The sequence below is a fragment of the Haemaphysalis longicornis genome, unplaced genomic scaffold (genome assembly GCF_048455015.1).
Source record: "Haemaphysalis longicornis isolate Haplotype H1 unplaced genomic scaffold, Haemaphysalis longicornis Haplotype H1 scaffold_6, whole genome shotgun sequence".
NCBI lineage: Eukaryota > Metazoa > Arthropoda > Arachnida > Ixodida > Ixodidae > Haemaphysalis > Haemaphysalis longicornis.
The window spans coordinates 98,246,214-98,273,431 of NW_027526407.1; the positions used below are offsets into that span (position 1 = coordinate 98,246,214).

General features: G+C 45.5%; 1 protein-coding gene across 1 annotated transcript; it reads left to right on the forward strand.

Moving 5' to 3' along the window:
- Positions 1-616: 616 nt before the first annotated feature.
- On the forward strand, positions 617-26,572 carry LOC144141796 (uncharacterized). Its single transcript, XM_077673288.1, has 6 exons — positions 617-786; positions 6,751-6,863; positions 12,001-12,078; positions 17,277-17,312; positions 19,269-19,334; positions 25,511-26,572. Exons 1-6 carry the CDS (start codon positions 693-695, stop codon positions 25,610-25,612), a joined length of 489 nt encoding a protein of 162 aa, XP_077529414.1. The 5' UTR covers positions 617-692; the 3' UTR covers positions 25,613-26,572.
- The last annotated feature ends 646 nt before the right edge of the window (positions 26,573-27,218 follow it).

Here is a 27,218-nt window from a genome sequence, read left to right on the forward strand (position 1 = left end):
GAAAATGCGCCTCCATTTGATGGGGCTCCCCAGTCAAGACGAATGGCGGTGAGGATGGTACGCGCATTAGTGGGGACAAAATTCTTCCGCCCATAACCACAGATAAAATTTCAAGGATATTCTGCCTTTCAAATTCGGATGCTAACTGGGCCTTTATAATGTCAGAGAGTTCTCTATACATGTGTAGATGAATCGTTTGTCACACAAGCCTTCAGCACAGCCCCCTGCATAAGCATGCCTTGCACGTCCTGCCCAGTTCAAACTTTCCCGCGCCATCCTTTGCAAAAAAGGTACGCGGTATCACGTTCATGGCATGTTCACGCTTCGCGGCATCTGCAACATTACCAATCACCCTCAAGACGTGCTCGAACTGCAGTCTGTCGCACGCCACAAAATTCAATCGGAACTGCCTACGTAGAATGTCGGTCTGCAATTTTGCGTATGCCCACTTGTTAGCGTTCAGTCTACTGACGTGGTACCCGTGTCGCTTCACCACATGCTACTGTTTGGTACGATTGGCGTTCGGCACTTTGACATGCCCCCGTCGCCTGGCGACCTATCGTGAGGCTTTCCGTCTTACTTTTTCGTTTCTCCCTTCACAGAGGTTGGCATCTGTAGTCTCTGACAAACCTTCGCCCCAGGCGAAGCAAGCACGCTACGTAAATTCGATTCTTCAAACAGAGCTGTCTGAAATGCACGTCAGCATGTTCTGCGTCATGATGACACACCTGCTCCTTGTGGCTTTGAACATGGATCCCTGTTCAGCATGTAATAGAAGACCTCCCCGTAAGTTCTTGGCATTGACTTTGCATGTTGTTCTCTAGTTATTTTATCCCATTTAAATGGAATACTTAGCACAATAAATAGGCGCTTAGAAGGGGAGTATGAATAAATACGCACGAATGGCGACTTGGGAACTTTGTTCCATTATCTACCCTGTGCGAAGGAAGGAGTCGTCGAGATAAATAGAAAAGAGGGGATAATGCAAGCTTGAAACATACTCGAACATGTTTTCCCTCAGCATTCATGGCTTGTAAAAACGTAATGTCAGGTAAGAAATCCGAAGAGTTCTAAGATTACGCCGAACTCCAGTAACTTGTCTTGAAACTCGCACTTTTATGCTTGCTTATGAAAGTAATACAATAGTGAAGGAACATCAAAACGGAGTCAATTAATTTGACGAGTTTTTGGATTTAGTGACACAAATGGGGATATTTTCAATGGGCGAAATATTCATTTGTATCACATTTTATTTTTTGCAAAAACGTAAAAAAGTGACACTGAAGTGAATTTGACAGACTGTTTTTGTTTCCATCGCATAGACTGGCTCAATAAACTCTTTTCAAAGTTTATTTGGCCGGTGACGGGGTATTTATTGTACATATTCTGAAAGAATAAAACAATTTGTGCCCATCCACTCTGTAAAGAAGGATGACCTGCGAAGCTGGACACAGCCCACGGTGTGCCCGAAACAGAAGAGGTTTGTAATTTACGATTCAGCATACTTTCCAGCCTATTGACTGAATGAAACTTGGAATGATCTGAGTTTTGTTCTGGCGGACAAACATGGAGTTGTATGTTTCACTGTCGAGTCATTTGAGGAACACACCAACTCAATATGCTCGTCCACTGAGACAGCGGACAGGTCACGCTGAGCCGTGTGGCGCCCACGTTTAAATTTCCCCCCAAAACAACGGGCATGTCATCAGTAAATGCCTTAAACCTACAGCTGCGCCTGTACGCCCCCACCCCTCCTTTTACTCTCAATTCATGCGCGCATAAACCCGGAACCGGTTTTATGTGCGTGCTTAGAACTGAAAGACGCCGTTGAAAATGTCGCTCAGAAAGCTGTTTACGCTGAGCAAATAATATTGGCTCACATCGGAGTTCCAAGCGGGCAGGTTGCTTTTCATAAGGAGGGATTTGCAGTTACTTGACGAGCTGGAATCTGAGGCAACAACGGCGGCGGCTGTGGCTTTGCATAGTTTTAGCGTCCATTCGCGCTTGTGTTCGGGCCGACGCTTGTTCAATTTCCGCTCTCCCTCCTGGAAGCGGACGCCATGTGTCCGGCTCATAGCGAGTTAAAACTTGGAAGGCCTCGAGCTTTACTCTAGCGGTCAAACATGTGGCTCTCAGTCTCCTTCCCCCGTTGTACGCATATTACTGTCTGTGTACACACCAACCCGGTCCCAAGCCACTGAATTATAGATGACTGCGGACAGAGCGTTTCGACACAAGTTCACGTTTAAATCTCTCACCAGCACAACAGGCATGTTATTGGTAGCTGCATTAAGCCCAGCTCTGTGGGCACGCCATCCTCGTTTCGCCCCAAATTGTGGACGCATCCGCTGGCAACCCGTGATGGGTGCATACTTAGGCGTTAAATACAACGGTAAAACCTTCGCTCGGAAAGCCTTCGAAGCTGAAGGAATATTATGGGCTCACGCCGGCGTTCCAACCGGCCAAGTTGCTCTTCAACCGGGCTGAATTTGAGCTACTCGGCGATGTGGAATTTGAGGCGCCAACGGCGGTGGCTACAGGCTCAGCAGGGGGGCTTTAGGTTGTTTATACGCCCTTTCGCGCTTTTGTTGATTCTCGGAAATCATGTGATAACGGCGCTACCGCCGTCGTCAGCCGATTGAGGATCTTGTGTAAAAAGGAATTATGGTGTGGAGGGGAAGAAAAGTTGTAAAAGAGGGGTCGGTAGTGGCGAGTAGGAGCCCCGGTGCGGTGCAGTGTACATCTGCTTCACCGGAATGGAAACATGGCGCGTTATAAATAGACTGCTTCGCAGTAAAAACGCGATGCGACATTTGCAGCGGCAGCAACAACTACAGTACAGTCACGCGCATTCGTATTGTGATGTGATTGGACGATGTCCGAAATTGGAGTTCTTCAAAAACAGTTTGGGTTTACTTTCTGTGGAACAACATGCTTTGCATCCCGAGTTATCGTTGGTTGGGAATTCTCGATATCGTTTTTGAATCGGCGTACCGCGCTTCTGCCTCGTGGTCGGCTGTAGAATGGGCCAGATAAGCCGGCCAGCACCGCTTAGAATCGCACCGTTCACTGGCCCAGGTCTACACCGTAGTGGCTGTACGGCCTCATCGTCAATGGAGGCCCTCAACTGCGAAGTGATCCCCCCCCATCGCTTGGAGCTTATCTAGCTCATTCCTGCGTCGTAAGAGACGCACTCTCACACCAAGCAGGCAGTCGGCTGATTCTGCACTATACTTGCAAGCTGTAGGTTCTTGCCATGCCAGCAAGAAGACGCGAGCGCGTCATTGTCAGTCTGCACGCAGTCTGCCAACTCACTCGTGGAGCAATGAAGGTTGCAGAGCGAAATAGCGAATGCAGTGTGGAAAACACCAACCTAAACAAAAAGAAATCGCCATCAAAACAGGACATCATAGGATCCGAACCAGTTCACTGCGACGCACTACAGCCAGTGCTTCAACAACTCGACCTTAGCCCACACATACCAGCGAGGAAACATGAAACATACGTGGGATAATAAAACAAAGCTGAAATGTGGCCTAGTTGGTAAACCATGTTTTACGAAAAAACACCGCGTAAACGGATGGGACGAAATAAAGGGGCACAACACAGGCGCTGACTCTGAACTGAAGGTTTATTCGAAGGACGAAAGAACTTATACAGGAAATGGGCACATGTATATGGGCTCTGGCAACACAGGGAAGCACGCAAAGAAAACACTGCGCGAAAAAAACTAAACACATGAAACAGCATATGTGAGGATACAGGCCGGTAAATCATTCGAACATGGAGCTGGTTATACGGGCTTCCTTTTCATGAAGTGTAATGGCAGTTGAGATGAACATTTTTTCTTCATTGCGGTTAATGTACAACGCTCCTACAAGGTTTCTTGTCGTCTTATTGTGGTATTTAAAAAGAAAGTCGGCACTATCAAAACGTGGCTTGTACCCATGCGGCTTAGACATTTTACGATGGGTAGGCAGGTTTGCAGACGTTTAATTTTTTATGGTCCTCTAGTGCTCTCTCAGCCGTATATTCAGGCTGCGGCCTGTCTGGTGCACGTACACGTTCCCACAGGACAGCATTCGGTACACAATTCAGGTTTTACACAGTACAAAGCGAGTGCGTGCTTAACAGTGAAATTGTTCGGGTTGTTCTTTTGTTTTGCAGTTTTTTGTTCGTCAACAAACACAAGCTGTGTATTTTTTTTTGGCTAAGAATATTGCTTCTACATCATATCGGCGTCAAGCTTTCTTCAGACCATGTGCCATCTTCTGGGTGCTCGGTATGATCGCCTGTTTATTTGCCTGTTCTTTTTGCGGTTTATTCTTGCCGTACATAATATGTCTAGCAAATGTTTTGCACACAAAAATTAGCACTGTATCTGGAAACCCGGTTGCCTGGAGACGTCTAACGTGCCCGTAAAAATGTTTGCTCACAACGTTTGGCGCTACTTTACCGCATCTCCAAAGTTTCACTTGGCGATACCTCTTCACTATTTTTGACTGGCCATAGGTGTAATTAAGAAGGTGTTTTACTAAGGTTTTTTCTCTCCAAAGTTTATGTCTAGGCTTAGAAATTGCATAACCACTTCTACGGGAAGCTGGCTGGCGAACATTACCCCCCACACCATTGTTTTCAAACACCCCGAGGATTCCCTCAACATCTGGTGGGGTCAAACCTTGGATCAGCGGTTTTTACAATTCGGTTGGACGTCTCCGTTTTTACGATTCGGTTTTACAATTCGGTTTTTACAAACGTTTTTACAATTAGGTTAGACGTTTCCAGGCAGACGAGTTTAAAGATACAGTGATAATTTCCATGTGCGAAGGCTTAGCTAGACAGATTAAGCAGGGCAAGAATATAATGCAAAATGAATGACCATGTAAACGGGCGATCATACCCTACGCGCACAAGATGGCACATGGGCTGAAGAAAGTTGGATACTGATATGATGTAGAAGTGATATTCAGAGCCAGAAATAAAATAGGCACATTTTATTCGCTGACGACAAAAAAGACCGCAAATGAGGGAACAAGCCAAACAAATGTACTCTTAAGCACACACACGCCTTTGTATTGTGTAAAACCTGTGTTGTGTACCGAATACCCCTGTCGTGTGGGAGAGTGTACGCGGTGCAGACGGGCCACAGCTTCAATATTCGGCTGAGGGAGCATTGGGGAGTCGTAAAAATGGAACATCTCAAAACTTGCCTACCCACTGTAAAACGTATCAGCCGCATGGATGCAAGCCTTTTTTGATAGAACCAAGGTACCTTTTAAACACAAAAACACAGACGACAAGACAGAGTGTAGAAGCATTCTAAAATAGCCGCAATAAAGAAACAAATGCGTCTGCTCAGTTGCCATTACACTCTTCCAAAAGGAAGCTCGTACAATTAGCTCCATGTTCGAATGATTGGCCGGCATGAATGTTCACTTGCGGGTCAGTCTTTGTTGTCAGTATGCCCACGCATGCGCACATTTTTTGTATACATTCTTTTGTCCTTCTAATAAACCTTCAGTTAGGAGTCAGCGCTTGTATTGGGCACCTTTCTTTCGGCCCCATTTGCGCGCTGTTTTTTCGTAAGAGTAATAGTAGAGGCTGCTTATTTTTTTAGCTTCAACATTCCCAGCTGCTTAGATGAGTATTTCTCGAACAACGATTGTGTAATAAGCGTTTCCCGAATCTCCACCAATGTCTTAACATTGCGGCTACGTTCATTAGGCAGAAAAAGCGATCGCAAATGTGTGGTCATGCTGCTGACCGCTGTGCTAGTTAACCCTGCGCAAGAAGTGCTTCCGGTACTTCGGTTTTACGCTTTACAATAAAAGTTGTGTGTGATTTTAATTTATTATTAGCTGTATTACCTTCGCTGACTGTGCTCGCGCCTATAATATGCCTTAGATTTTATGCGGGCGTACCAGTCCCACAGGCATCTGCAGCTCCAACGAAGTGAAGTCAGCGAAGCGTCGCGTGTCGCTTGGGTGGATCTTCTTTAACTTCGTCGACTGTACTAAGCCTCACACGGCCAAGAAACTTACGAATAAAGCCATATTTTTCCGGACACAAACCTTATGACTGAGGGAAAGAATTGCGACGACCCTCTTGCGGCCGGCAGACTGACTATGTCGCATGGTCTCCGAGCCGCACAGTTGCGCAGCCAAGTCAATCCTGCTTCAGTAAGCGTTATACGAAATTTCACCGGAAATGTGCAAGGAAGAGGCAGAGAGGAAGACAGCACATTAAGATTGATTATTCTAATAAACACGGTCACGTACACTTGCAGAGAGTTTCTAAACATGGCCTAGGCCTTAGGGTCTCCAGACTTCGTTTTGCAGAGGTAATCCCACAATGTTTACAAATAACTTCAGTGTGCCTTTAACCGGCCATTGACTTCAATACATTCTCTACTCGTTAATTAATCTCTTACAACATTTTCAGGATTCTACGTATACTATCAAGCAGTTGGTTTGGTTATGTTAGTGGTAATTGATTGCACATAAACGTCCTTTTTTCATTAAGCGTTTAGCGGCCGTACCTCTGCTGTATGATCCACGTAGGAATGCTACCACAGGTAATGGTTTCTTGCTGCGTGATTAATAAGGATACACTAAAGAAAAAAAAATATATTTGTCTGTCTAGATTCTAAACTGTGCTAGCTTTTCAAGCCGTCACTTTGCGCTAGCGAATTGGCAAATAACCCTGTGTGCGTTTACAAAGCCAATCCACGCCTTTTGATGTAACACGCAGCCTTTGGACCCCGTCTTCTCAACGCGAAAACCCTCCTTGGCAATGGAATAAGACTATGTGAAAAGGAACTCCTAAAAGTGGTTCGAAAAGTTCCGCCGGAGCAAGTTGCCAAGGTCTGTACCAAGATTTTTTTTCGATGCTACCCATATGCCTGGGTGGGTACTTGTTCGACCTCATAATACTAAGCACTAGCAAGAGTAGAGTACTGGTGTAGTTTAAAAGACAGTATCGTAAGCACGTGATGTTACCAGTGTCCTTTGTGATGCGAGTGCTGCTCAATTGTGAGAGTTAAGTTCCCACTCTTCGATCGCGCAAGTGGGCACCAACATGGCAGCTCCAGTGACGCCACTGGTAGCAATCTGTAGCACCGTCAAGTACGTTACTTCAAAAAACGTGAATCTGTAACTAAGAGCGCCACAATATCTGCAAATTCTAGGAGCATAAACAAGAGATTGTTGGAGGTGTTTTGATGTGCATACGAAGGTAGCTGAGCTGATTCGATGCTACCTTTTGATGTGATCGCTTCGTTGACATGACGATGGTACAGATGAGAATACAGACTAGCCCGCCAAAGTCTCTTCTCCTTTGCTTCTGCTCACACACCTTCAGAAATAGGCAGCTATGTTCTGGTTTTTACGTACAGTATCGGTGCAGTTTCCCCAACTCGTAAAAATGTTTTTTTGTAGAGTGAATAGTCTGTCTACATTATATTTAGTTGTTAAAGCCCATACCAAGTGACAGTAGTTGAGTCTAGAAAAGAAAAAGCTATTGCAAATCAACATTAGAATATGGCGAGAGAATACATGGCGTTGCGAGAAACTGTGCCTACTAATTGTGATTACGTTTTTGAAATGAAGTCGATGTGGGCATCCCACGACATGGTTCCTTCAGAAATAACACTGAGAATCTTAAAGCTGGGTACATATTCAACAGGAGCCGACAGCAGTAAAATTTCAGTTTCTGCAAGTATGTCTTTGTTTTTAGTGTAACATATGACTGTTTTCGTTTTCTGAACATTTATTCTTAAGCTATTTTTCTGGGTCCATTCGCCAAGTTTATTGAGTGCTACATTTGCTTCAGCTATTAATTCGTCGCTTGATTGCCCGGAAAAGAAAATACTTGTATCATCGGCATATTTTATAAATAGAGCCGACGGGGCATTACTGTAAACCTCGTTCACGTACATAATAAAGGGTAAAGGGCCCAGGAAGCTACCTTGTGGCACGCCACGTGAAACCTGAAGTGGACCAAAGAGACATTCATCTAGGGCTACAGTTTGAGTACGATGTTTTAGGTAATATTCCATAAGAACGCCGGCTTTTCTCTGAATGCCATAATGTTCTAGCTTCCTAATCACAAACTCATGGTTCATAGTGTCCAAAGCCTTCGACAAATCAATATATAAGCCCAAGACTAACTTTTCATATTCCAGTTGGCTTAAAATATGTTTTTTCTGTGTTAAGAGGGCAAGTTCAGTACTGAACCCCTTGCGAAAACCGAACTGGGAGTATGATAGCAACTTATGTTTTCCTTCAAAGACGGACATTTTGTGGAAAAAAGCTTTTTCCAAGGCTTTGGAAAAGACCGCGATGTTTGATATGGGACAGTAATTTCCCATGTCATTTTTGCCACCTTTTTATGCATAATGCTTACTCGAGCGACCTGCATTTTAGTAGGAAATACCGGCTGCTCAAAACATAAATTAAATATATGCACTAAGCAAGAAGCAAGCCGGGGCGCAACATGTTTGATTGGTTTTATTTGAATACCATCGGTATCTTTGGTACTACTGTTCCTTAAATTTAAAAATTATATTTATGATCTCTGTTTCACTTACTGCAGTCAGGAACATCGAGTTACTGTTTCGTGGAAAGTTTGCTAGGTCGTTAGTAGTGGTGGTGTAGCCAACTTTATTGAAGTATTCATTGAAAGCATCCGCAATGGGCTTTCCTGTTAGCTCTATATTGTCTTCCCACATGACCTGTAGCTCCAAAAGTAGAGTTAAGCTGGACTTCCATTGTTTGCAACCGGGCCCTTGCAAAGTGATTCTTGCCGTGATAACCAAACTTATAAATATCTCCTTAAGAAACAGGACAACTTACCGTAGCGTTTATGGATCCGTGATGTTCGAGGTTTAGCCCAGACATTGTTCGAATTTGAAAAAAGTGGGGCATATGCAATAGGAATATGATGTTCAACAAGAACAGTCTCTGAAAGCGGCCGCAACGCAACACGCCTTCCTATCACAACACTATTGCTGGTATACTGTGTACAAAAGGAGTAAACACGCGCTTCCTGGAGATTAAAAGACATCTGGACGCAGCCAGGCGGTGGTAACAAGCAATAAATAAACGAGAGCCAGGGTTCACCGCAATTATGAGTTATTTTTAATTATGCACTTTTCCTAGGCGTTCCACAAGCCAGCAGTCCGGCAAGTGAGTTCCACCGGGCTCTGGGAGGCAGCTTTGAGCTGCTGTGTCAACGCTGCTGTGACCTAAAGACACAGAACACCATCCCATCCCGGGCTAGAAAAATAGCCCTTCAGGTGCAGCAGCTGTTGTCCAGCACCGTCGTTTTGAGGGCTTCTACAGTAAAGTTCTCTTTCTCGCATGTACCGCTTTTAGTGTCGTTTCTTAGTAGAGCTGTCTGTTCTGACAAAGTCTCCAACAGCCTTGTAATTGCTTCTTTTCGAAATTGTTAGGTGGCGCTGCAATGTAGCAGGCTCGTAGCGCTGAAATCACTTCATAGCACGACGGCGGCTTGGTAAAAGCTTGCTGGGCACGATTCTAGCGCATGGAACCTTATTCCTGCAAGAAGGGCTACCATAACGAGTCAAAACATGACGATAAACCTCAAATCAAAGTTTTGTCTGATGAGTGATCAGAACGTCAACAAACATCCACCACACAGATTTGTTTTTAATTCCAAGCGGATTTTTTCATACCACTTGCTTGCCTTCAATATTGTGCTGGTCATGATCATTGACAAGATATTTTTTTCATCACGTCGAGGCTAATTGGGGCCTTTAATGATGTAAAACCACCATATTTCTTCCAGAGAACCATTCAAAATAGCAAATTTTGAAATAGGCGTTGGTCTTCAGCGCAAGACACGGGCACCACGTGTGCTAACATTTTTTTTTATATCTGACAAACTGTACCGCGCAACTCAATTTTTTTTCTAGGACAGGTTTATGAAATGCTTGCCTACAAAATGCATTTTTAAAATTTTTTCTACTAGTGGTGGTTTATTACACACAACTACCAATTTTTTATTTTCTCCGACGCCTGGACAAAAATTTTGAATTTGATCATTTTTTTCGCAGTCATTATTTATGAAAACATTAAAACTGGTGTCGTTGGAAAGCGCGTGGAATCATCTGCATTTTATGTCACTGCAGTGTGTGCCTAATCAATATGTATGACCCAGAAAAAATGTTTTCTTAGACCCCTCCAAATTGGTCCATTTCCCGCGGTAACGAAAGAGTTAGCGCGCTTTAAATGCATCATGCTATGAAACGACACTTCCTGTAGAACAATTACCAAGGAAGCGTTAAACAGCTGTCGACGGTGGCTTTGGGGCTGAATGGGCCGCTTATTGCTTTCGCAATAAAGAAACACAGCGTACGGATTGCCGTTACTAATGTGGCATTGGTAGGGCAGCGTCCGATCTGCAGTACTTACAGCTGATGCGTTCTGGTCTTAACCCCAGCGTTGAAAATGTCTAGAGGGGTGTACAAAATCCTAAAAAAATTGAGGATTCTGTAGACCCCGATTAGCGCACTTTATGGATAATGCATACCCTTTTAGAGGAAAGCGATTTTGTGTTGTGGTGAACGGGCAATAGTCCTGGCCTTCGGGTCACAACCCCACATTGTAATCACGTGCTCTAGACGACCATCCATTTGCGGGAGCATTTCGGCTACGGCCCTGGAAGTTATCCCCAAAATATCCCTACCCAACCGGTCGGCTCCAAAACCCCCCCTACACAGCGTTACCCCAGCCCCTACTGTGTTGAGAGGTAACAACATGCATTTCCCACTCAGCACCACGAGAACTTACAGGCCGTGCTGGGCTCGCCCCCGCTCCCTAACACGGTTCTCAGTCGTTACACCATCCGCTGCGTGCATCCCCAAAAGTCACGGAGCATTACCGTCCCTTGCCGCCACGTCCTACAAACAGGCTTCAGAATTTATTCGGTCATGAGTAAAAAATGTAGATTAAGAAATTATACGCCATTCTCTGTACATCGCTTTATGCCATTTGAATTGTGTTGAATATGTGCTTCACGTGTGACATTGATGCCTTACTTGATGGTCATTTTACTACTAACAATGAAGAGTCGTGCATTATGTCAATTTAATACAATTTGTATTTGCCATAAAATTCTCGCTGTTCTGTGATCAGATTTTTTTTATTATTTTCTAGTGTGTATGTGATGCTATGTGCCGGGAAGATTCAATTGACCCTGTTTCTGCTAACCTTGTATTTCCGCACATTGATATTTTCAATGTAGAATTCGTTGCTTGCCGGTTTGCTTGATTTTGTTTTTATTTCTTTTTCTTTAACGGTGATAGGGCATCTGTTTCACCCGTGTCCAGTGCTGAGGCTGCCCAGCTATGCACACAAGCCTGTGGGCTTATGCGAGCTGGATATTTTGCTGTATTTGTACCTAGACAATAAAACATTATTATTATTATTATTATTATTATCCCCCGACCCACACATCACTCACCACCGCTCAGGAGTGACCAGACCAATAACCTAGTTATAGTTTTTGTTCCTTCCTCTTCAAGATACATCCCTTTCGGTTTTCTTATCCGAACTGTCCCCTTTGCGACTCCCTCGACACTTTAACTCATCCCATATTGGCCTGTCCTCTCAACCCATTCTTTTCATCTCCATCATCGAGCAGTGACTGAGGGTTCAACTAATTGTGGTTCACATATAGCCGCCACCGTCGCCGCCAGCCATCGACAGTCGGCCACGAGACGTTCCTAAGCCAACTTGCCTCGCCAATAAAGTGATTTCTCTCTCGCGTGCGCCGCCCTCATACTGCCTCTTTATATTTCCATACAAAGTTATACTGATCAATTGCAAGTGAGTTCCAAACGAACATCTGTAAGGTTGCCGCAAAGTATAGGCATCGTAAGGGCTTGGCTGTCATAGTAGTCAGGGGAATGCCGTGTTTAGAAATAAATCGATGTCAGCTGTTCGTGGACAAATATAAAGTATCTGTATATTTTTTCAGTTGCTCACTTACGGTTGCTCCCGGTACAACGCCTGCAAAGATTCTTTTGATGAGAAACATGGGACACCAGTGATCAAGGTATGCATAAATCGGAGCGCAGTTCTTCTATCTCTTTTCGCCGCATGACCATCGCTTCTAATTTTTCGCTGTTGCTTCTGCCCGATGTACTACCGAGCTGGGAAGATAATCAAGCATTGTTTCATGATAACATCCACGTGTGCACCCTAACGTCATTGATATGCAGCTCGCTCTTAGTCGCCTTTAGCGGGAAATATGCTTTTTCGTTTTCGGACTGTATGTAAAGGCACGTCTTTTTAAAACAAATACCTAATTGGTCATATGTTCTTAGACGATAGACAACGTTTCCAGTTAGGGGGGTTCTTATTACTTACGAATCTTCACAACTGTTTTATAACAAAGCACTCCAGTTGCAAAAAACAAAAAATGAAGGAAGCTCGCAGTAAGGCGTAAGACTTGAAAGTAGTGAAGCTGTAAGCAACCTTCACGACCATCACGACGGCTGTAGTCGGCGATTGCAAACGATTTGCTTGTACTTTGCTGCAGCAACGACCTTTACTCCATCTTTGTCGCTATAACGGCGAATAAGATGCAAGTCGAAGGAGCAGAACGAATGAACGCAATGCGCACACTTAAACTAGGCGCCCGCAGGTGAAACGTGCACCATAGCATGTGTTCTGTGTCGAGCAGGTGACGTGATTGTTCTCCCCATAGTCCCAGCTGAGAGGTAAGCCCTTTGACTATCGTGTACTAACTCACGGTCGTAGCCGCGGTCGTAGCCACGGTCGTAGCCGAGCCAGCTGGCTTCAAGTAAATTGATCTTCCGGACACAGGTTTTAATCCTGCCGGTGCCGGTGATTTATTTTCTTTATGCTGTTTTACTAGATTTTGTGAAACGCCGGAACTAACGAATTGCTAAACAGCTTCGCCGTTTAAACGGTGGGTAAAATGTCGACTATCACGACGGTGAAGGAATGCACTACACTTCATAGCTTTCGGTAGCATTTGTAGGTCTCTCTCCCTGGATGAGTGAATATGATACAGTTCCGACATCATACCATTAATTCACAAGTTACAACGTCGTAGTGCAACCTTTCGCACACACACAAAAAAACAAGTTACGAAATTATTTCAAATTTTCAAGCATTCCAGTGGAAGAACAAAAGTATAGGATGTCCTAGGCGTAAAGCCAAAGAACTACGCCCCCTCCCCCTACTCTAGATCGGCGGACTCTCTGGGATATTCAAGTAACAAAACCAGCTGTACAATCGAGCGCGTTAAAGATGTAAAACACCCGCCCATAGCGCATTCGAAGAAAGTGGGCACCAAGAATACACGCGCTTTGATTTTGGTCAATGCGTAGCCATTGGAAGCCCACGTCACGTGGAGAGCGGACAAAAAAAATTGTAATTACCCTGCCCCTGGCTAATCATTTCTTTACCAATACAACCGTGCGATCACAATTGTGCGGTTAATTTTAAACCTCAATTTGCACCGGAAATTCAGACACTATTCGTTCGTGCCGTTCTCTTATCCCCTCGTTCCTTCCTACCTGTAAACCCAGTTTACGGTAAGGCGACTGATACAAAAAAAGGACTCCAATGCATGCTATGAAGGGGGTTGGAAAGCAAAGCTTTGAACGACACCCACAGAAATTGCCCATGCGACGTCACTTGAATTCACACACGTGGCTCTACAAAGAGTGAAACCGGAGATTCTGCCAGCCTGTACTTGGAATTTGCGGGGGCGGTGTTCCGAACGCAGCAGAAGCGTCGGCCACGGCCGGGCTAGTGCGACGGACGCCGCCGCCGCTGTAGGCCGGCGTGAGTCGGAAGTGAGAGAAAACTGAGAGGAGCGTCTTTCGACTTGTGAGACAGCGGAATCTAGCCATCCTGATGTGCTAGCTTGGGGCTACACCACCACGTGACACAAGCGTAGACACCGAAACAATTCGGCATGTGAGGTTAGTGCTTTCTATTTATACTGATTTAAACTAGTTAGTTTAGTTAGTTTGAGAGTTGCGAGAAAGCTGAGGCAGCTTTTATAATCGCTATTTATCATAACCAGTTGCTACTTTTGCCTTTTGTAATACCTCTCCCAACACAACCGAGTGGTAATCACCAATTTAGAAAACGGAGCCCCATTCGTGGCAAGCAGTGCGCAAAAGGTAGCGTTTCTCTACCGGCCAGATGTCTGCATGTGGTTCGTACATTTTGTTTTCCCAGCCTGCAAACCAATCCTCAAACCCCGACTGCAACAAAAATTTACCGGCCCCAAATTCTGTTTCAACGTGTGGCATGCACAACTAAAGTCTCTTGTAACCTAATTTTAAACCACATAAACGCGCAGTTTTTTTTATTAAAATCGTTTGAAAACACGCCACTTCAGCCAATGCAGCACCTAGCGGAGCGTCGCCACAACGGGTCGCAACTGCGGCGAACTTCCGGATGTGACGTTCCAGTCAGGACTCCCGAGAGGCCTTCGCCTCTCCTTAGTAATCCTTTTACGTGCGGCATTACCCGAGTGAGCAGCGTAATTTTTGCATCGTGCATAAGTAATTGCTTTCCCACGTTTCCGTATTGCGAGCAGCTGAAGAAGCGCTGGGTTTTCGAAACACAAAGAGCCAATTCGAGAAGTGCCGGGCCGGTCAACGCGAGGCAATAAACCGTAGGCGAGCGAGTACGGCAGTAGCATAACGGCTGACTTCATGGTCGCGACGGCGGCAGCAGGCTCTCGGTCGACTCAACGTGCACGCGAGACGCGTGTACGGCCTACGCGAGGCGATACGCTGTTGGCGCGGCTGGTCGGTGCGTCTTTCTAGGGACCCTAGTGCGTCGAAGCGCGAATGTCAACGGCAGCTATGCGGCTCATTGCAAGCTCGGGGAGGGGCGTCTCTACGAGTGGGTAATGCGGAGAACGGCCGACGCGAGACCGTACACTGTTGTGGCGGCCGGTCGGGGCGCCAACGAGTACGGCAGGTAGCTGTGCGGCCCACTGCACGATCGCGGGCGGTCGACTCTGAGAGCGCGAGTGGCGTGAGTACGGCCGACGCGAGGCGATACCCTGTTGCCACTGTTATCACGCCGGTCGGAACTCGAACAAGTACAGCATGCGGCGCACTGCTCCGAATCGATTCAGTTGAAACAACTTCGCCGAGAAAATATAAAAACGAGTCGCTGTTTGCAAAATCTCGCTCACCGGTTAGAGAGAAAAAAAATATAAAAGTGGGGCACATTTGGCGGCATTGAGTCTCGGGAAAGGTCACTGTTTCACGATGCCAGCGAAGACACTGCAGTGCTTTCGTCGCTGCATGGCATCATTATCTAAAGACTTGGCGCGGGCCCCTTCCAAACAGGAACAAGTAAAACTGCCCATGTAAAAACAAATAACAAAGTTCTGGATTTCTTCGGTCCCAGCTTCGCCACGGCGCCTCGCGATGCCTGTGTTTTGTTTTACCGGACGATTATAGGCGCGCCTCAGCAGCTCACAGCGAAACAATGGTTGCAGGAAATTCCAAATACCTTTTCGTGCATGTTTTAAGTGTTCGAATAAACGGACGACGCGAAACACGTGACATGCGGGCCGTCTTCTCGTAGGCAGCCGTGGGAGAATCCGCCAGCTGCGCCCACTCGATTCCTGAGTGTAACGTCACTTCCGGCGGGCCGTAATGGTCACCCTTTTTTCCAGTTTCGGTTTGAAAATAGCATTTTTAATCTTCGTTTACGATGCAACGCTGCATACTTGGGACTTCAAATTTTACAGGTAGCCCTTTTTAAGGTAATCCTACCAGTAAATAGTGCATTTAAAAATGCAGACGAAAAGTTCATTTCAGTTGGCCTTTAACATATGTTTGCCGTACGACCACTTAATTCCATCGGGTGCGGGTTACCCTGGAGGTGCTGTCGAACAAGTTAATCAAGCCTTGCGAAGGCGCCGCGCAATGCACGTGAAGCTGTACCAAAACAGGCCCAAAACAACCTTCGCTAAAGCAGACGACAAAGCCGTACCGCCGACGCCGCCGCCGGCGAGGAGGCACTTCCGCGCGGGGAACGCTGGATAATTCGCCGCGCCATCTCTAGTTTTCTCCGTGAGTGAAACCTTGCGCCCCCCTCTCTCCCCCCACAGCCGTCTCCAACGCGTTAGGAGTTTGTTGTCGCGCACGCAACAAAAGCACCGTTGGCTGGTAGAGCTAGAAAGCTTTGATTTACCTAATGCTCAACGACCTCTGGAGAAATTGATTTGAATGATTTATTTTAGGGTTTAACGTGCCGACGCAACGCTGGCCATGAGGCGCGCCGTAGTGGAGGGCTCCGAATTAATTATGACCACCTGGGGATCTTTAACGTGCGCCGAAATCTGGTACACATATGAGCGTGTTTGCTTTTCGCCTCCATCAGAAATGCGGCCGCCACGGCCGGGTATCGAACCAGCGTCCTCGTGTTCAGAAGCACAATGCCGTAGCCACTGAGCCACCGCGTTGGGTAACCTGGGTAGAGTACAGCGGTTTGAGATAGGTGGCGAGGCAGTGGAAGTGGTAAGCGAACATACCTACTAAAGGCCAAGTAGTGATTTCGGATCCCAGCCATGAGGGGGCGCTAAATAATATAAGAATGGCGTGGAGGGTATTCGGCAGGCACTCTCAGATAATGAATAGGCACCTACCATTGTCCCTAAAGAAGACAGTGTACTTCTGCTGCACGTTACCGGTACTCACGTATGGACAGAAACGGGATGGCTCACTAAAAGGGTTCAATTTAAAGGGAGGACGACTCAGCGAGCAGTGAAACGGAAGATGATAGGTGTAACATTAAGGGACAAGAAGAGAGCGGAGCGGATCAGGGAACAAACGCTTGTTAAGGACATATTAGTAGAATTTAAGACAAAGAAATCCGAAGGCCAGATAACCGTTGGCCATTAAGGGTAACAGAGTGGATCCCTTGCGAAGGCACGCGTGACAGGGGGCGGCAGAAATTTAGATGGGTAGACGGGATCAATAAGTTTGCGGGGATAAATTTTTCGCTGTTAGCACAGGACCGGGATAATGGAGATCTATAGGAGAGGCCTTTGCCCTGCAGTGGGCGTAGATAGGCTGATGGTGATGATGACTTCTGCGGGATTCAAGGTAATCTCAAAAGTTTTCGGGGACGACCACCGAGAAAGATTACGCCTTCATCACTGGTTCTGGGAAAAAAGAAGTTTCAAGGCGGAATAAATAATCATGGCAGAATAACCTCTTTTCCTCTTTTTCCCCCTCTCAGATTACTGCTTGCCTCATAAAAGAGCTCGAAGACCAGGTAAGCTCACCGTATGTTTCAACATACATAATGCTAATAGAAGAACCTCCAGCAGAGTGTAAAACACTTATTGCGAACTAAATCAGCAGTTTACAGTTCAGTGGAGGATCGCGCAACTTCGTGCTTACGGCCATTGCCATGTTAGATGCAGGGAAGGAATGTCGGCGGTGGTCGTGGTAGTAGTAATTTACAAGGCTCAAGGTGATGTGGGAACGACCCCGACACACTCCTTCTTAACCAGCTAAAGACAGCAAAGGGGCGCCATTCTCAAATACAATGTCTTCCCCACGTTAGATGGTACATTGGTATTTCGTCACCTCCCACTGAGTGCATATTCATTTTATTTATTTGAACATACTGCAGCCCATGTGGTCCTATAGCAGGAGTGGGGAAGGTGTACAACTTATTTGCATGCACGGGTGCACAGCAGTCGTACATAAAAACAAAGGAAACAAAAAAGTATTCAGACATAATCTCGTGTAACATAAACAAGGTATGCATATTTATACAACGTTTGTACAAGACTTCCACGTTGTTTAGCACCATAGTGTAAGTGCCCTGCGCACGGACCCATTAAAAGCATGCACATGTTTGATATAGAACAGGTGGAAATCACCGAAAATACAATATCCGTATTATTGGGAAAAACTGCATTCGTTAGTTCTCTTGAAGTGTAGATAAAAATTTCTTTCATGTGAGGGAACGTAGGGGCCAGACAAAGAATTCCAGAGTTATATTGTTCGCGGAAAGAAACTAAACTTAAAGTGCGTGCGTGGTAAGGGGAAACGTTCAAGGTATGATTGCTTCTTGTGGTTGACGGCTTAGCTAGTGTTACATATTCGGCAGATGACAAGTCTTGATTTGTCTTGCTTTCGTATGTCTGTCTTTCTGACACCCCTCCTTACATCTCGGCTATAACTATATAAGAACGTTTCCTACCTGATTATTTCAGTCATAATTATTTTCTGGTCCAGCGTTGCTAGCACGTGAATTCACGTAGAGCATTTCCACCACTTATGCTATCACAGTCATGTTGTTTGGGAAAAACTACTCTTCCATGCACGTTATAAGGCGATCCTGTAGTTCAGAATCAGCAATCTTCCCTCCAGTGACAAATCCATGCAGCCAACAAAATATTTTGGCGTATGACAGCACCGTGCTAATCATTTGACTCACACATTTAACCTACTCCGTGGCACTGCGCAATACAGAAAGTTGTGCTTTCATTACGGGATGCCAAAGCGTAATGCTGAGTCAAATCGTATGTTCTACAACGGCACCCTCTTATAAAGTCTCGGTAACCTGATTCTTAAAGCTAGTATTTGTTACACAGGCTTGATCCTCTTTCAGCTTTTCGTGCCCATTAAGCTCTACGACGACGATCAATATCGTCTCACCGAAGCTGTGCAATTCCTCTTAACTTTGCGTTTCGTCTTTGTGGAGGAAAAGTCTACACCTGAAGCACTTACCTTTCTGCGTGGCCGGGGAAAGACAGTGAAGGACAGCTATTCTAAAACTTGACGCCCCCTCACGCGCCTTTCGAACACCAGTCAACCGTATAGTATATGACTTGTAGCCACACAATGGTGACAGAGAAAACCAAATACGTTTCTTCCACAGAGCCCGGGTATTTACTATTGCCAGAAGGTACAGAAGCGGCTCAGCACGCTAGGAAATGTTTAGCGCCCAGTAATGTATCTGGAAGATCTCACCACCGCATTCATCTGCTGCCCAACCTCTTCTACATACTCAATGAGAAACATGGCCTCTTTCGTCACTTCTTGGGTAGGCCCTGTCGGGGCATACTGTGCACTATGGTGGGCATATCCTGTGCCAATCACGAAGTTTCGATTTAAGCCCCGTGGATCCCACCGAGGTGGTTGCTCGTAGATGGCTTACCTCACTCGTGGCCACAGTGTTTCGGTATCCTAAATGCAGCTGTTTTCTTTTCTGCAGAGAGATTTTCTCACGACGAAATTCAACCTTTCGGACTCTTATGTACCAGATATGATCCTGTTCATGGTAAGATGACCAAGCAGCGTGCTGTAAGATGTATTCTTCACCTTAGGTATTTGTTTAAGTTGGCAGGTTTAGGCTGTGGCCATCACAAATACTTTCCCTGGCGTTTGATATTTTGTCCCGAGCGAATATACTGCCGAATTGGTTACGTGTACAAATACTTTCGAACTAGATCACTTGGGCGGGACCAGACATCGAAATGAATGTCATAGCGATGCATAATAATTAGGGAGGATTTCGCGCATGTTTCAGAAAAATGAATTTTCAGGCCTCCAGTATTTCGATGCTTTTAGACAAGGTGTAGCCTGGACGCGTTACTTCAAAATTTCTTTAATTGAAAGTAGTAGTGTCAGAGATGCTATACGAGAATGTTATAAACACACAATATGGACTTCTACACTTACGTCTTCCTAGTGCGAGCATTATGGGCTCCAATATTTGTGATGGGCCGATTTTGACATTGAGGTTTTTTAATATTACCTGGAGTAACTTCGCTGGTGCAGAGTTTTGAACTGCAGTCTTTGTGCGAAGGGTGGCGTCGATGTAGTAACTGCTTATCCAATATAAGGGACTGAAGGCACAACAATGCGAGTACCACGTACGGAGAAGTACCAAGAGTACCACTTATCAAAAACAGTCAAGATTACCCAGAAGTGGCGCGTCCTAACAAAATATTTAGATTCTTTGGAAGGGGCTTCCATTTTGGGTGAAGAACAATTCTGGCACGGAATCGCCCCTCTTTATTACAGGAATTCGACGGCTTCTTCAATTTTTGGCATACAAATTTCACAAACATTTTTGGCGGATTTGACAGTATTGGCTGTATTTTAAATCATCAAAGAGGGGGTACACGCGTTGTAAGTTCTCATGACATAAAGATTGCAAAAGGTATTGAAACGTCTTAAATATGTAATGATGAATTGAATACGGCCTCCACGTTTTGGATAATTTTCTTTCCGCGCCCCGGCTTTCATTTATAATGGCTGTCGCGAACGTGAGTTAAACACACAATTTTCCCTCCTCATCAGTTTGAAGTTACTGGACTTCAAATCAACGAGGGCGGCGTATTCTACATTCCGACTTTTTGTTTTTAAAAACCGCCTTCATTTGGATAGCGGCTCCTTCGCGCGTGAGAAAAGTAAAAATGCATTATCGGGGAAACCATTTAGGCATTAGTGCAGCTGAAAAACGCTTTCTAGACGCACACGCCAAGAGATGTGCCACATCGTGGCGCCACACTGGGGTGTCGCGAAGGTGGTCCATACTCCTTCCATCACCTCGGCGCCCAGGTGCACCTGCATTAACTTAAACACGCCAGCAGCCTCTATAGAACTAAACGACGTTACTGGCGTGCGTCATGACCAAGTGGACCAATCAGAATTTTAGCGTCACAACGCATCGGATGACAGCATTTCTGCGACACCAGCTCCTTAACGCTGCACGTTGCAATCTGGATTCTTTTTTGTTGGAGCAAAATGCATGGTGGACTACCACGTGAAGGCGTGTATTGCAGAAACAAGACTAAACCCCCGCGCTTCCTTTTTTGTTCCGTTGCCTCAAGTAGGAAATGGCGGCGAGCCAGTCAACCCACAATTTCCAGTCAGTCGGGGATCTGTCCATCGCGTTCTAGAAGAACAGGCTGAAGAGGGAAAGTGACTGGGGGGCCCGCAATACGGAAGAGTTTTCTAGCCATCTCCCAGGCATTTTCCACGTAATTTACAACAGCTGTTCTCTCTGGTACATAGTAAGGGAGTGTTTGGGGAGCAACTCGAAATTGGTAGAGTACCGTAACGCAATAAACACAGGACACGCCGCAGACGTACCTCGGAATTGTTTACTCGAAAGAACGTAGAGGAACAAGTGAACTTTTTGCAAGCACCAGGAGGTGATTAATCAAAATGCTGCTTATAAATTGCTTTCCTGTTCTCGGTAGCACCGCTGAAAGTATTCGGACCCTGAAATCCTCCTCTTCGTCGAACGCAATACCTTCGGTAATCTGCTGTCATACTTCCTTTTATTGCGATGACTGCAATGTTAAGGAAGCTGGCTTTACCAATTCAGTGGTTAATGAGTGCCCCCTTTTGTCATAGAGTGGTATAACCGGTGACATAGGGAAGGATTTCTAGACGCCTGTTGTTTCTTCTTGAAGTTCACATCACCTCCTGTTCTTTTTTCTGCTGATTTTTTAGCGGTAACCTTCTGGAAGCAAGCCCCAGAATGTTATATATATTTGCAGCACGCGTATTTCGCGAAGGTGGCCATAATTGGATGAGGACACAGTGAGTTTATCGGTCGCGATAAAGCAGTGGTTGCAACTGCAGTCTCGACGGACTTTGAATAACCAGGAGGAGAACTGTAAAAGATGGAGACCTATACCTCCGGCACGCGTTGCCTCCCAGCAAATTACTGATGCCATCAATATATTAGACAGATGCACCTTCAGGGATCTCGCGGATGAAACAGAAATCAGGGTAGCAATCTCTAAAACTGAGCAGGACATTCGGGTTCGCGTTCAGTAATGACTGACTATCGGGCTGCATAAAAGAAGAAATTATACAAGCGTCTAAACATTTACACAGCCGCAAGCTTCGGGGAGTGTTATCTCGATCTTGATTCTACAAGGCACAGGAGATTTTCGGACTGCGAGGCTTCTTCACTGTAAAGGAGAGGTTAGGTAGGCCCGCAAATGACAGGACAACGGGAGACTAGACACACCCAGCGCTGCGTGTCTCTAGTCTTTCCTTGTCCTGTCGTTGCGCAGTTTTCCACTTAAGCGAGGAGACTAGCTGAACCCTGTGGAAATACCGTATCATTGAAGTGGTGCTAATCACCGTGCTCCACTGGCTGTGGATGCCAGAATAGGTTTGCATAGGGTAGAGACAACATTCCATGGAAAATGAAAGCTGAATCTCAAAGCATGTTGCAGCCTGCTCCTGAACTGCATGAAGGTTCAGCAAATTTTCAGCTGTTTGTCGGCGCCGTCTCCACTGTTTCTTGTTCTGAACTCGCCCACGTTTAAGCGCCTTACGGGCTATCAATTTCTCTTGTGTAATTAAGCCTGCTTACACTTCTTCAAAAAATAAACCCCCCCCAAACGCTTTTGAACCAGCTTCATCGACGAGAAAGTTACGGCATATATCAACGTTGTATTGAAATGACTGCAGCACCTTGTATAACCAGGGGTCAGAGTGAACCAACGTGACCAGGAGTCGGCATTCAGACATACCAGGGCTCATACAACTAGCATCTTAAGCACTGGGATGAAAACTAGTTAAACCCGAGTTAAACCCGAAAAGTTTGGTACTCCCGTCGTTCCCTCACTTCAACCATTCGAACAAAATGTAAATTTTTGAAAGAGAAGTTTATATAAGCAGAACCTGTTCAAACCTATAAATCTGGAAAAGTGCTTCACAGTTTTCATCACTGGTCAGCAAAACAATATTACGCATATTTTAAGCAAAATATCTATGCGAAACTGGTACTCTCACTGTTTTTCAATTTGAAAAGAAGTGTTTCACTTTGGCGATAGCAAACAAATAAGCACGCTTGCAAAAAAATGTTTGACCAAAAAATACAAAATGGGCTCGCGGAGTCTTGTCGGGGCGGCTTTTGGAAAAAGTCGTACAGTAATGAAAGGTTCTAGTAATTCGCACGTGAGTGATGAAACGGGTGAAATTGAATTGACTCGAAGAAACTGCCACTGTGTTTAACGTGGGGGGAGCCAGACAGGAGCGGAAGAGCGTGAGAGCTGGGTTCGGACGAGAACGAAGGCATTTAGGTGGCAGACGTGGCAGACGAATATCGTCTTTTCACGGCATTTGCAGCAAAATTAGCAGATACGCAGGCAATATTTTTCTTTTGTAACGATTGCAATGTCACTGATTGTGGGTTTACGAGTGCCAAAGCGAATGTGTTCGGGAAGGTAGACAAGCGAGTCTCCTATTGTGTAATCATATGGGAGAACCCGTGCACGCAAAGCAAGATTTTCAGCATGTCTTGTTTTCTTCTCGAAGTTACCATCACTTTCTTTTGTCTTTTCTTGGGGTTTCTGGGGTACGTTTTTTGCAAACAGGACTCATCGGATTCTCATCGTAAAAGGCGTTGTGTTTTTAGCACGTCTGTTTTTTGAGGCTTTGGGTCATGTGATGAGGACATGGTGTATTTATTCCTTCTAATAAAGCAGAGGTCGCCACTGCTTTCTTGAGTCTTCCGCGGACCAGTCTCGAACAGAGGGAATCTTTTACAGAGCGGGACTCATGCCCGCATTCTGCGTTGTGCCCCTGGAAATGGATGGTGACATCAAAAAGTTTCATAGAGGCTTGTGCAGGAATCTCACGATTGCAGCTGAAATCAAAGTATTAGTCCTGAAGACTGAGGAAGACTTTGGGGTATGCATTCCATAGTAGGCTCATATTCGTACTGCACAACGCGAGGAAGTCGTCAAGATACATAAGGGCTTTGAGAACGCAAGCTTAAACGAGTGCGGACTCTGCTTTTCTACCGCAAGGTGTCTGGAAAATTTTGAAGAGGGAAGGTTTTGCACTGGACCCGCCCAAAATTCCACATCTTTGTACGTAGTGCGCAACTCCATTATCTACAGTTGTGGATGACAAGTAATCTGGTCGAGCCCTGCAAAACTTTCCATGTATGTTCAAGTCAATTTAGTAACGTGTTGATGCCTGCTCCTCTATTGTGGAGCATTTAAAAAGTTTCGCTGTGTTGATAAAAAAGAGAAATGGGAGATCATGTTCCTCAACTCTGGCCCAGCAGCTCAAACCTAAGCCAATCAGCGCTATGAGGATTTAGCTAGAGAACAGCGGCTCTTGGCCGACGCCCATTACAGCCAGCTTCTCCAATCAAGTTGTTTGACTCTTTCTTTTTCTATCTCTCCCTCTGTGGTTTTATGAGTGTGCTGATCTGTGTATTTTTCCTTTCTGCACTGGTGCAAGTCAGAGCTGCTTCCCAACCACCACAGTTATGTTGAATTATGCCTTTTCCTCTTTGCTGAAAAATAAAAAACACCAACTCTGCTTTTCTAGTTGATTGGCAGTCACGAAGATGTTAGAACATAGATCGTCCCTTTTTAAGAAACTGTTTTATAACAGAAGCTTGTTTACGCGAGCATCTCAGAGTGTACCAACGCGACCAGGATTCCGTGGCGCATACGATCCGCTTGTTCAACAGAGGGATGTGGAGCACAGACCCTTCAATCTGCGCCTTTGTTAACCCTGCAGCACAATATCGTACGAGCTGTTCGTTTATTCAGCAACGGGAGATGCAGCACAATACCGTTTTGTTATGCAACCGGGGTAAAAGCAATGAGACTGACTTATTGGCCACTTGCAGGGAGAAATTATTATAGCGAAAGCTCTAGTGGGCAACATCTTTTAGGTTCATTCGTCGCGACGCAATGACATGGAGTCGACGGCGCGCAAGCTGCGCTTTCTTTGGAGCCATTCTCTTCGATTGTTCAGGACTTCGCCGCTGTGGTAACACGTGACTACGCCAGGGTGAAACGACTGCTTTGTCTGCGCCTTATCGTCCTGTGGTAGCTGGGCCGTCTGTGCATGCAGTTTATCTCATTCCAACCGCCTGAATAGACGAGGGGTTAGCGACTGATGAACAATGCGCAGCGTATAGATGGCTTGCACTGACGTCACAATAACTGCCCCGTTTGTGACCCGCAAGCACCGTGAAAAGCTGCGCTGTTATCTGATCCTTTTATCTCTGGGAACTTTGAAAAATCTGGAAGTGAGTTATACGAACGGGCTGCGATGACGCCGTCTGCAAGCTATGTATACAGGCGCGAAGACTAGAGGAAAGCACATGAAAGCTCTGCTTTGCATGCGCTTGCTTCATCAGTTTCCCCATCGATTGCTCAGCGGCTGAGCTATCTGTGGGGACCCTTCAGCGCAAGCGAAAGGATAATTGCAATCATCCAGCAGATCTAGCTACTCGACAGGTTGTGAAATCTCAAACCAAGACAAACTTTCAAAAACGCTATACCTCGCCTGCTTTCGCTTTTGATAACTAGGTTTGCAAGTGTTAATCCTGGGCTATATCTTTTTAAATCACCTTAGAATATTCCGACTGAAGAAGGGGAAGTCGACTGTTATTACAGCTGATGAAAGACTGCTGTGCTCCTTTTGATTGCTGTTTTTTCTTCTCTTTTCGTGAAGGAATGCCTTCAAAAGTTAGATGCGGCGGCTACCAATCTTCAGACCATTGATGACACCGTGACAATTTTCAGGATGGCAATAATGGCATACGGATGGACCTGAAATGGGAAAAATTTTGCACCATTCAATGGCTTATTTCGAAATAGTGTTTAATGCGAGGGTTGTCGAAATGTTAATGGCGCCATGGAGATAAAAGGCAGGTTTGGTTCATTATTAATATTGCTGCGTTAGAATAACCCTGGCAAACCTTTTAACGTGAAATACACAAAAAGAAGCCGTCTAACAAGGAAAAGAGAGAATAGCCTTTCGACTGACTAGGGACGTTTGCGCCGTGAGGTTATGATGTATTCTAATATGTATATTTTATTGGCGCAAGGGCGTCTGAGGCCAAAGAGCACCAAGACAAGGTTATGATGTATTAAGGGGAAATTTCTTATGTTTGGATAGGCCGACGAATAAAAAAAAGTAAGAGAGGATTTTAAAGTGCTATTTGCGTTCCAGTATCGCGCCCACTTTTATAGCACTAGGAATAGTGGGATAAATAGAATTTATGAACGAACATGTAAACACAGGGCTAATGCGTTTGGCGCTCACTATGCATGCCGACGCTGCAAAGGTGTCAGGTGCGTTGGCTGGCGCAAACAGCACTGGCCAACTCGCATAAGTGACACTACAACGTACGTGGCCCTTCGTGTAGAGTGATACCCAATATTTAACTACAGAATTACTGTCAGCCATAACAAGAAGCCAGGTCAGAAAAAAACCCGTCTGCGGACTGTGGCCCTCCAGCCGTATCCATACGCCATCTGTGAAATTGGACGGTATCCAGGCTACGAAACGGCATGTTTTGGCAGTTGTTGGCAGCTTCAGTGAACATACTAACTCCCGTTTTCAATGACTGCCCTAGATACGTCCTTGCCGACGTCGAGTGGGAGAATTGAAGCGACTACGAAGCGGGAGAATTGAAATTTCGGCTTAACTTGATTGATTTCATAGTGAAGAAAACATGGTTTGCTGCGCGACAAGTTCTGAAGGCAATTTATTGCCACATATCTTTCCAATAAAACAAACTTGTAAATTGTCTTCATGGCGCCTCTAATGTGCGTGAGTTACACGCAGGACAAGTGTGATGGTCTACCTCTCCCATGTATTTGCACAACGTCGTTATTAAACACACTCCAAAGCTTCGCCTTGTGTCTTTGTAGCAGTAAAGCAAGCATTGACGATGCGATGTGTGTACGCACGAGCAGTGATTACAATTTGAGACAGAACTTTGGCAAAATAAAAATTACACACTACTCTCTGAATTTTTGGCGTTTTCCATGACGAAGCAACTCCTCACTTTTCAGCTCAGTCATGCCGTTTTGGATGAGAAGCAAAGCAGCGAAGCAGCGAAGAATAAGCAGCCGTTTTGGATTTAAACTACGTTGAGATGTTAAACACTGATCGGAATCGCAGAACATGGGCGTTCTTCGTTTTTCCTCTCCACGAGGAAATTGGTTGCAAAGACCAGAATGGAAGCCATGTCACCTATCTCAAGGAGACATCTTCGCCACTCTTCCAAAATGGTAGGCCGTCTTGGAAAATTCGAAATTGTCTACAGAGACTATTGTGATATTGCATGTACGGTATAACGAAATTAACCAGCTAAGTGATGGGATGTTCTCCATAACATTGCTAAATGGGGTGGCTTTATACTACCATGTCG

Excerpts from the sequence above, each read along its gene's own strand:
- LOC144141796 (XM_077673288.1), top strand. The coding sequence starts at position 693 with ATGCACGTCAGCATGTTCTGCGTCATGATGACACACCTGCTCCTTGTG. Across the intron at positions 12,079-17,276 it reads ATGGGACACCAGTGATCAAG|ATTACTGCTTGCCTCATAAA; the intron begins GTATGCATAAAT and ends TCCCCCTCTCAG. Across the intron at positions 19,335-25,510 it reads CAGATATGATCCTGTTCATG|GAATGCCTTCAAAAGTTAGA; the intron begins GTAAGATGACCA and ends CTTTTCGTGAAG.